Below are 9379 nucleotides of genomic sequence, written 5' to 3' on the forward strand. Positions count from 1 at the left end.
CCGCTCCGGTCATCATGGTCTGCGAGAAGCCGCTCGCCAGCTTCATCTGGCATCGCATCGGCTTGCGTTGACATCATCGTAACGCCGGGCGATGCGTCGAGCCGACGGCATCGAGCCGACGTGGCATCCTCGACAGCAGGTATCATGGTGCGGTGGCAGTCTCAAGAGGGCACTTGGGCGGCGATGCAGACGAGCGCAGCACAGAGGACACCGAGCAGGTCACGCGCAAGCACGCGAGCCGGGAACCAAAGAAAAAGTGATCTACGGCTAGCAGGTACGACAACGGCAAACTCAATGACTGGGTTAAAGTATGCCATGGAACCCTACAAAATCGAAGAATGGGGTTCTTTCTACGAGCCGGGAGGAAGATAAAGGCATTTGATTGGCCGATACCACGGGATGCAAACTTCGAAGTAAGCGCCTGTCCCAATGAAATCCCATCGTCTGGCCAAGCGATATTCCTGCAAACAAGCAATGTCCTGCGAGCAATAGTTGCGTGCCGACTCCTTCTTGCTTAGTCTGCTGGAGGCTATCACACAACACGCACGAATTAACCCTCTCCAGGCGGGTACAGTACCACGAAACGTTCCTACTACTAGTGCACTGTAATACTAGCAATACCTTGTTTCGCCACAATACTATGAATACAGTGTGAATAGGATCTCGGGTTTTATCACACATTTGCCTTCTGTGAGGTTGGGGACCATCAGGGGGACCATCGTACACGTACCATCGAGCACAACAACATATGTGTTGGAGTTCCTTCAGCATCGTGTGGTATTAATAGTGCTGGAGAAAATGAGCGAGCGAAGCATCGTCGGGACGAAAGTAAGCGCACTTGGTGGCATTTACTGCCACCAAGTAGGCCTCGCCATCACCTCCCTACATCGTCCACGGTAGGTATCAGATTCGAGTGCTTGGTTGCTGAACAGAGTGCGCACCACAGTGGCTCCTTTGGTGCTCTGGCGAGGCTGCAAATTTTCCCACGTCGACCGAGAATCGAATTACATAGGTGCCACTTCCGCAGACTAAATGTACTTGGACTATCGTCCCGCGTGGAGACGTCGGGAAAGAGCAAATTTAGCGCTGTACGATACATGTACCACAAAAGGCAATGTGCAACGGAAGTCGCGTGTCGGCTCAATCGGTTACTGGAGAGGTGCACAGTCGGTCGTGCAATGCGTACAACCACCGCACGTGCATCGCTTCCAGCAACAGAGAACGAAGCTACTCGGTGGTGTCGTGGCGACTTCGAGGCACGAGAAAGTCGCCACTTTGTGACAAGAGGCCGACCAGTGTCTTCCGCTCGAACACCGACGCAACTCCCCGCTGCTGCGCTCGCGATCCGGGCAGCTACTATCGCACGACTGCATGTCCGGCACTTGGCTCGTTGCGCTGTGGTGCCATCGCTTGACTCTCGGGCGCGAAGCACCTCGTGTCGCATACCCACGACGACCCACTATGCCGACAATGACTCGAACGACAATGAGATAACGCTCACGGATGCGCAGGGCCACCCTTTGCGCAGCACTTGGCCGCACATTTTTCGCGCGACTGAAGTCGACCAAGTTGTGGAGGCGGCGCATTATGAAGCGAAACGGTCAGCTTGATGATACTAGTATGTAAATTTTCGAATGAGTGCTGCTTTTGTCACATGTCCTTGTGCTACGATTGTACGCACGGGTCCTCAAGTAGCTTTTACGTGTTTAAACGTAATATCCACGTCTGCAGCGTTGTGCAACAAAGAACACAAGGAAGAAGCGCGATGAAACGGCTCAATTAGTAGGGTTAAACGTCAAATGCACCCGTCTGAACTACCACGTCTGCAGCGTCGACCAGCGCAAATATGGCGGTGTTGCGTTCGTGGTGTTGTCTGCGTAGAGAAGGGTGGCGAGCGTGTGGTGGGGGGCCATGCACGTGACCGCCTGGCCGTTCGTCGCATCAACAAAGTGGGCAAATCCGCGGTTCCAAAACCACGCAGCGAGATCACTCGAGGCGTCCGTAAGCATCTACGAGCAGGATAACCGTTTCAGCATGTGCAGCTTCAATCTAGTAGGTAATGAGTGGTCGTACATCAATGGTGGTGGCGTTAGGCGGCAGTGCACCGTGTTCCCAGAGGTGCAACAGCGCCGTGTCAATCGGCGCTGTAGTCGCGCTTTTTTTATGACCTAGCAAAAGCATATTCGCATGAGATATGCTAAGTAAGGGATAAGATCTGCACTACGAGCAAGTGATGCAAGACGGCGGACCGGCACGGCGGCGACTGGGTGAAGAGCGAGTCTTGCGAGCCAGCGGCGACGCCGCAGACAACCGTGCGCATGGGCAGACAGTCAAACCACGATCGGCGCGTCTGTTCGTCGTACGTCGCGTTGCTAGACGGACCACGAAGCATCTCAGCACGAACGAATCAAACTATTTGCATCACGTACCGGAGCAGCGATGGAATCATCGAGGGCGGCGGCGTCACGCTCACAAGTGCATTGTAGCATTCGCTAAAGCGGGGCTTTGATAGCGGCAGTCGTCTGTGTCGAGCACTAGCTCCAAGGCGGTGATATCGACGTCGGCTTCCAGTTCGTGGACGATTGCAACGGCACCGAGGTCGTCGGGATCACGCCAGATCAAACGAAGGCACATCATTGCCATGTGGAGGCAAGCGCCCCAAAATGCCCGCCGGTGACTCGTTGGTGCGCTCTTTACGAACAACGTTGCTTCCATAGCCAAAGTTGAAAAATTAGTCGAGGTGAACTTGAGCCACACACCGTCAGGCTATACAACCAGCTATACAACCAGCATATGCAGACGCATGCGTTGCAGGCAATGCTTCTACGGTTTATAGACCTTTTGACAGAAAGAAACGAACTTGAAGTTGGGTTCAACACGTCGAAAAGAAAAACAAGCTGTAACGTTAAAGACACGCGCCCGCCAGCCTCGCTTCGTCCCAAAAATCGACGGCCAGATCTTTTTCATTCTACTGTACTAGTAGTATGTATGTACGGATACTTATGACCTTGGTAATAGTTCGCCTGCAGATAATACGCTTTGTGGATGTGTCGCCGCATCGATTAGTCTACTGTACGCGACAGCATTACAATAGTTTTCTATTCTGTGTTGACTGCTCCCGGAAACGACGAGCCAAACAGAAGCTATCACGGGGCACGAGAAAGAGACTGCTGCGTTCTCGCGATTACTGTACAATGAAACGGTTGTAACCGTTCCGGTAACAGTAGCGTTCGAGATTCCAGGCGTCTCTTGGTCTTAATTGGCATGAACTATGCATCGTCGCCAACAACGTTGCAGATCTTCATGATGAGTCTCGCTCCCTGCAGTTGGGTTAGAAATGCAGAGATTTCCAATAACCTGTGTGGCGACAGCGGATCCGTTCGCAGCCACGATTTTGCACACAAACACTGGTACATTGTGGCAAAAACTCGCCTCTCGGGCCAGCCACTGACGAGTGCAATCAAAACGGTTGCCTATTGCCCCAACGGCATCCCTCTCTCAAGAAGCGAGAAGGAAAGACCCTGTGACATGTAGCTTTGGAGTTCTTGCGTGGACGTTCTAAAGAATATTTTGTGTGTCTCTTCGATTGAATGGTCATCGACCAACGACGTTGCAGAGCCATTGATGTCTCTTGCAAGAGCTGTGGGAGTGCGACAGCGCGTTTCGAAATTCTTTTTTAGACGGAAACGAGGTACTAGTAGCTAGAGATTGTTGAGAAGGCCAGCGCGAACCGATCGTCAGCAACACCTGCAAAATTGGCGTTTCCGGTCGCCACAGTTGTTGAACTGAGTTATATTACATGCAATAATAAAGATATGGTGGACTTCCTAATGCGCTCGTGAGGCGTGGCCGGTGCGTCAAGCGAGGAGCGTTGGCGAGGGACCAGGTAGCGTGCACACCAAGGGTCGTCTCAACGAGCGACCAGCGACGCGTCAAGCGATGGCACCACACGCGCGACGAGCCAAGTGCCGGACATGCAGTCGTGCGATATAATAGTAGCTGTCCGGATCGCGAGCGTAGCAGCGGGAAGTTGCGTCAGCGTCGAGCGGAAGACACTGTTGTTTTTTTGCGTTCAAGCCAAAGTCAATACCAGTCTCAAGCACGTAGAATCGACCAGAGAGCACGAATGAAGGACTTGTGGGTTGAGTACGGCGCGGCGACGTCGTCGTAGAGAAAGCCAGCGACCGACGACGGGAGTTGCATTTGCAAAATGCCCCGCATCGGTCCATACGCGCACCAGATCGCTCGGACGTATGTAAGGCAGTGTCGAGCATCGGGGCCGAGAAGGTGCAAGCTGGCTCGGACGCCCACGGCTTTCAGCGCGATCCGGTACACGAAATCACCGTAGCGTGGAAGGACGTGAGCTGGCTGCCGTAGAGGTACAAATGAGGCCGCTCGGCCCGGGTGCTCGTAGAAGGTTTCTGGGACGCCAAGGTGTTGCACTGGAAGCACACGCCAGTCAAATTTCGGTCGCTGTCGGAAGCCGGTCAATCGGACGTCCATAGTCGCCGCGAGGACGACACGTGGTCCAAACTTGGCGAGCCATGGCGGGGCACTGGTTGGGCGCACATCATGATCGGCAGGCGAGATGAGCTGGGAGCATCGAACGAGAGCGGTCGCGAGCAGCCGGATCCAACGGCGGGTTGGCTGCAGCTCTGGAAAAAGTCCTGGTTCGGTCGCCACTGTGCACAAGTACTACACAATTTGTGTTTGTTGAAGTGAGTCTTTCTAGATAAATTTTAAGCTGAACTGTTTTTGGAGGTGCAAGTATTACACACTTTTCACATGGCTTCGTCGCTCATGGAGAAAAAAGGGTCTGCATTACGCACCTCGCGTGAGGCGTGGCGGGTTGCTTAGCGGAGATCGTAAACTAGAATGCTAGGCTCTGCCGACCAGTCGTTGGTTTCACTGAGCCGCCTTCTCTTGAAAAGACTCCTTGCAGGCGCGAAACACCCAGTAATGCAAAGCGACGACCGGAAACATGGCGAGAGAGGGATGCCGTTGGGGCAATGGGCAACCGCGTTGACTGCACTCGTCAGTGGCTGGCCATAGATGCGTCTTCGGCACAGTGTACAGTACCTAAAATATATTTTTATATGCGTGCAAAAACGTGGCTGCGAACGGATCCGCTGTCGCCACACAGGTTATTGGAAATCTCTGCATTTCTAACCCAACTGCAGGGAGCGAGACTCACCATGAGGATCTGCAACGTTGTTGGCGACGATGCATAGTTCATGCCAATCAAGACCAAGAGACGCCTGGAATCTCGAACGCTACTGTTACCGGAACGGTTACAACCGTTTCATTGTACAGTAATCGCGAGAACGCAGCAGTCTCTTTCTCGTGCCCCGTGATGGCCAACACAGTATAGAAAATTAATGTATTGTAAAGGGTTTTGCAGTTTCGCAGTGGTGAACTTGTAAAGGGTTTCGGATATGTACTTTCGATTTGGAGCGCCATGGAGACCGACCCTTTTCTGCCGAGAGGTCCTCTCTCAAACCAAGTCCAAGCCGACGAAGCGTGTGACCACCAACTATCGCCGCCGTGTGGGTATCGACCCGACATTGACGGTCTCCGCGCGCTCGCGATCGTGTCCGTCCTCGTCTTCCACGCGTACCCGTCGCTCCTCCCCGGCGGCTTCACCGGCATCAACATCTTCTTTGTCATCTCTGGCTTTCTCGTCTCGGACGTCCTCTTCAAGCAGCACGAAGAGTGCAACTTTACGTACGCGAGCTTCTACGAGCGCCGCGTCCGCCGCGTCGCGCCGACGCTCATCATTGTTCTATTGACGACGCTATGCCTTGGGTCAATCTTTCTAAAGGGTGCCTTTCTCAAGCACACGGCCGCGACATTGTTGACCACCAACGTGCAAGTGCTCTCGCTTGAGAGGGCGTACTCCAAGTACGGCAGCAACCCGGTGCTGCATCTCTGGTCGCTTGGTGTCGGGGGGCTCTTTTACATTTTCTGGCCATTCTTTTACGTCTTCGTCATGAAGCAGCCGTACAAGCGCGCTGTCCAGCTCCAGATCGCATTCTCGGCGCTCAGCTTCGTCATCAACATCATTGCGTCCGTCGGAAACCACGACAACAAGACGGTGCTCTACTTGCCGCTGGGTCGTTTCTGGCAACTGTCCATGGGCGGCCTCCTCTCGTATGTGATGACTGCACAGGCCACAGCGTCTTTGCCGCCGCTGACGGATTCATCCCGTTTTGGTGGACGGATGTCTGCAGCCGGACTGTGCCTCGTCGTCACCGGATTTGCATTCATTGACGCTCAAAGTGCCTTTCCCGGCGTTTGGGCACTTCTTCCTACCGTCGGCGCGACCTTGCTCATTGCCGCGGGGCCCCAAGCGCCGTTCAACCACTACGTTCTGAGCAACGACGTGCTTGTGGACATTGGCAAGATCAGCTATGGCGTCTACCTCTGGCACTGGCCACTCCTTATCATTTCCAACCGCCAATACCCGCCAACGTTGAGCCGTCCGTTCACCATGGAGCCGTGGTGCATGCTTCAGGTTTCAGTCGCCTTGAGCATCATCACGTACGAGTTGGTTGAACAACCACTGCGCTGGGGCAAGCCCAAGTGGATCACACCCGCGCTCGTGCTTTGCGTGCTGGGGCTTGTCGCGCTTGCGGCGACTTTGCGCATGTTGTGATCTGTGGCGTCTTTCGTCTGTATAAAGATTGCAATCCATTTCATATCATGTTGTGATCTTGACGTTTAAACGCATGGTTTTAAACAGCCCCTTCAACAAAAAGATGTATAGATGTGTAAACTGGATCTTGTTTGATAGTCTCGTGAGTGCGTCAAATGTCTTGACGCGCAGAATGAAAACGAGCCGGAATCAAGCATCCATGTACCCAGTGGATTCGACCTAACGGACGAGAAACTGAGTGCCGACGCAATGAGATTGTCGTTGAGGATGACTGTGAACCCACGCGTCTGGCACCCTATACAAATATCGTTGGAGGCCATTCCAATATAAACCGCTACAAAACTGCAGGAGAAGCAAACGAGAAATGGCGCGAACAGCTTAATAGGGGTCGGGGTGGCATCTATTATTGCCCAATGGCACCACGAAAAACCGACGCAACGGCGGCGATTCTAGACCAGCGGTTCGCGATACTTACAACAGCTCCAGCATGCACCCACAACCCGAAGCATCGATGGATCCGCGGACCAAGCACAGCAGACCGACGACAGCGATGCCGACAAGGACGGCCAAGTTGAAGCTACGCCACCACGTCAGACAAGGCAATATGTACGTGGAGATGTGTACAGCAAGGTGCAGACGATGATGGTGGTCGGGAAGAAGTGCACGAGCAGCAGCATAAAGACTGCAGTTCCGATCGCGAGGCCCGAGAGCGCGACCAGCAACCCGAGCGCGTCTCTGGCATACGCCGCGAGCTCTCGAACAGATCTACGATACCTCGGAGAACATTGCCGCGCCACGTGGCTGCCGAAGATGGGGTTTACGAGAAAGACCAGTGCGAACGACCAGTCTCAGTAGCGTCTGCAGCCGGTGCCAGTGGTGTGGCTGGAAGGGATGCGATCAACGTGGCATTTGTCGCAGCATTCGGTGTCATTCTGACGCGGTTCAATTTCTGGTACGACCCTTTGTTTAGCATGTCGTTCTGAGCGTGTTTTGACAGGTAGCTTGTACAAGTACTAGTGCGGCAGTCATCGTCACGTCGTGCTGCTGCCAACTTGAAGGTCGCCGCCGCGGCGGCGTGGAGTCTGCCAGACTCGAATCCCGTCACGCTCGGCTGGAATCTGCTCTGGTACAATTGTATGTCCACTACCCGCCATATAGTATGTCGGTAGAAGGATCAACTTGGTACTAGTACCATTGCGCTCCTCAGTGTCCTTGTCAACATTGATTACGACTAACTCGGAGTCTCTCTCGATGTGTCGTTGCATCATGGCTACATGTCCTCATGCTGCCTGGCAGGCCATGTACGGTCGTCGCCGGCAACGTCATCGACTGGTGGTGCGCGCTCACTCGGACCCTCACGACATCGCTTGGGTCCATCTGCCTTGATCTGCTTGTCGTCGCGGTCCTTGCGACCTTGCGCAAGGTATATTTCTTGTATCCTAATGCATTGTGTAGTGTAGTCCCTGAGAAAGAATGGTGAAGCGGAAAACGACGCGGGGACCGCAGGATCACGGACGCGCAGGTTGGCGATTTGCTATTGAAACGCTGACCGATATGGACGATGTTGGCAATGCATACATTGTTGTTAGTTGTACACATATTGAAGTATCGCAATGGCTTTTGTAGGCAGCCATGTGCTCCCATCCGTGGTCTTTCTGCACCCGCCTTCTCCAACGTCTGCGATCGAACGCCGCTGGGATGAATGGTCTCGTATCGCGTGGCGATGTGGTGATCCGAGTACATCTGGTGCAGTATCTACGTAGATCAAACCATCCCACCAAAAGTCATAATCCAAGTAAGCCCATACCGAGGCGCCCAAAAACGTGGAAACCAGACACGATGACGATCTCGTCGCCGACGACTTGTGTCGTCTTTGTCGCAGATCTGGTGTCCGACAAAATCTGGCGTATGCAGTACCCATCATCGCCCGTGCGGTTACAGAGAAGACTCGTCGGGTGATGGTCACGCTGCGTCATCGTCGGGCGCGCCCCAGTTAGGTGCTGCATCGAGGCACGTTGCGGCAACTGTGCAAGATTCCACGAGGTCGAAGAGACTTCGCACTTGGCGCTCGCGTTTTGGCGCCAAACGTCGGAAATAGGCAATACCCCGATCCTTTTACGTTGCGCGCCATTTTGCTTTGCGAATGGATTCAGGTTTCAGATATGCATGCGCGACTGTCGGATGCTATTCTTGTAGAAGTTGAAGATATGTTTACCCTAACCCCGTGGTCTTTCCCACGAAATGCTAAGAATATGGGCACTTGAACCGCCCACCGAAAACTACTCTGCAAGGAGAGCATCCAGTGTCTAATTTGCCTTGCCTCGAACACCATGCAACTCGTTTGCGCTGCGACGGTGGCGCTCATGCTGGCGACGTCCGCGACCGCTGCTACCTGCACGACGGACCAAGATGCGAAGATCAAGAATTTCTTGGCGGCCAACGTCTCGACCTCGTGCGCGGCGAGTAGCATGTGGTGGAGCTCGATGACGTTCGCGGAAGGACTCGAGGACGGACAATACAACCTGTGCCAGTCGCCATGCCAGGGCGACCTGCAGAACATCACCGACAACCTCCCATTCTGCGCCGATGAGGCCGGCACATATTCCAAAGGTCGTCCAACAAAACCAACTCTGCGACGACATGACGCGCCCCACGAGCAACGGCGACGCATGCACATCAGCGGATTTGATCTTGGCAGATGCAGTCTTGCGCCGTACACCAGTG

The 9379-nt window shown here is 54.0% G+C and overlaps 1 protein-coding gene across 1 annotated transcript; it reads left to right on the plus strand.

The window, feature by feature from the left end:
- Positions 1-5458: 5458 nt before the first annotated feature.
- Positions 5459-6655, plus strand: SPRG_12780 (hypothetical protein; the record flags this gene model as incomplete). The annotated part of the gene is made up of 2 exons (XM_012351564.1): positions 5459-6150; positions 6280-6655. 2 exons carry the CDS (start codon positions 5459-5461, stop codon positions 6653-6655), a joined length of 1068 nt encoding a protein of 355 aa, XP_012206954.1.
- Between the last annotated feature and the right edge of the window lie 2724 nt (positions 6656-9379).

The sequence above is a fragment of the Saprolegnia parasitica genome (genome assembly GCF_000151545.1).
Source record: "Saprolegnia parasitica CBS 223.65 unplaced genomic scaffold supercont2.82, whole genome shotgun sequence".
Classification (NCBI taxonomy): Eukaryota; Oomycota; class Saprolegniomycetes; order Saprolegniales; family Saprolegniaceae; genus Saprolegnia; species Saprolegnia parasitica.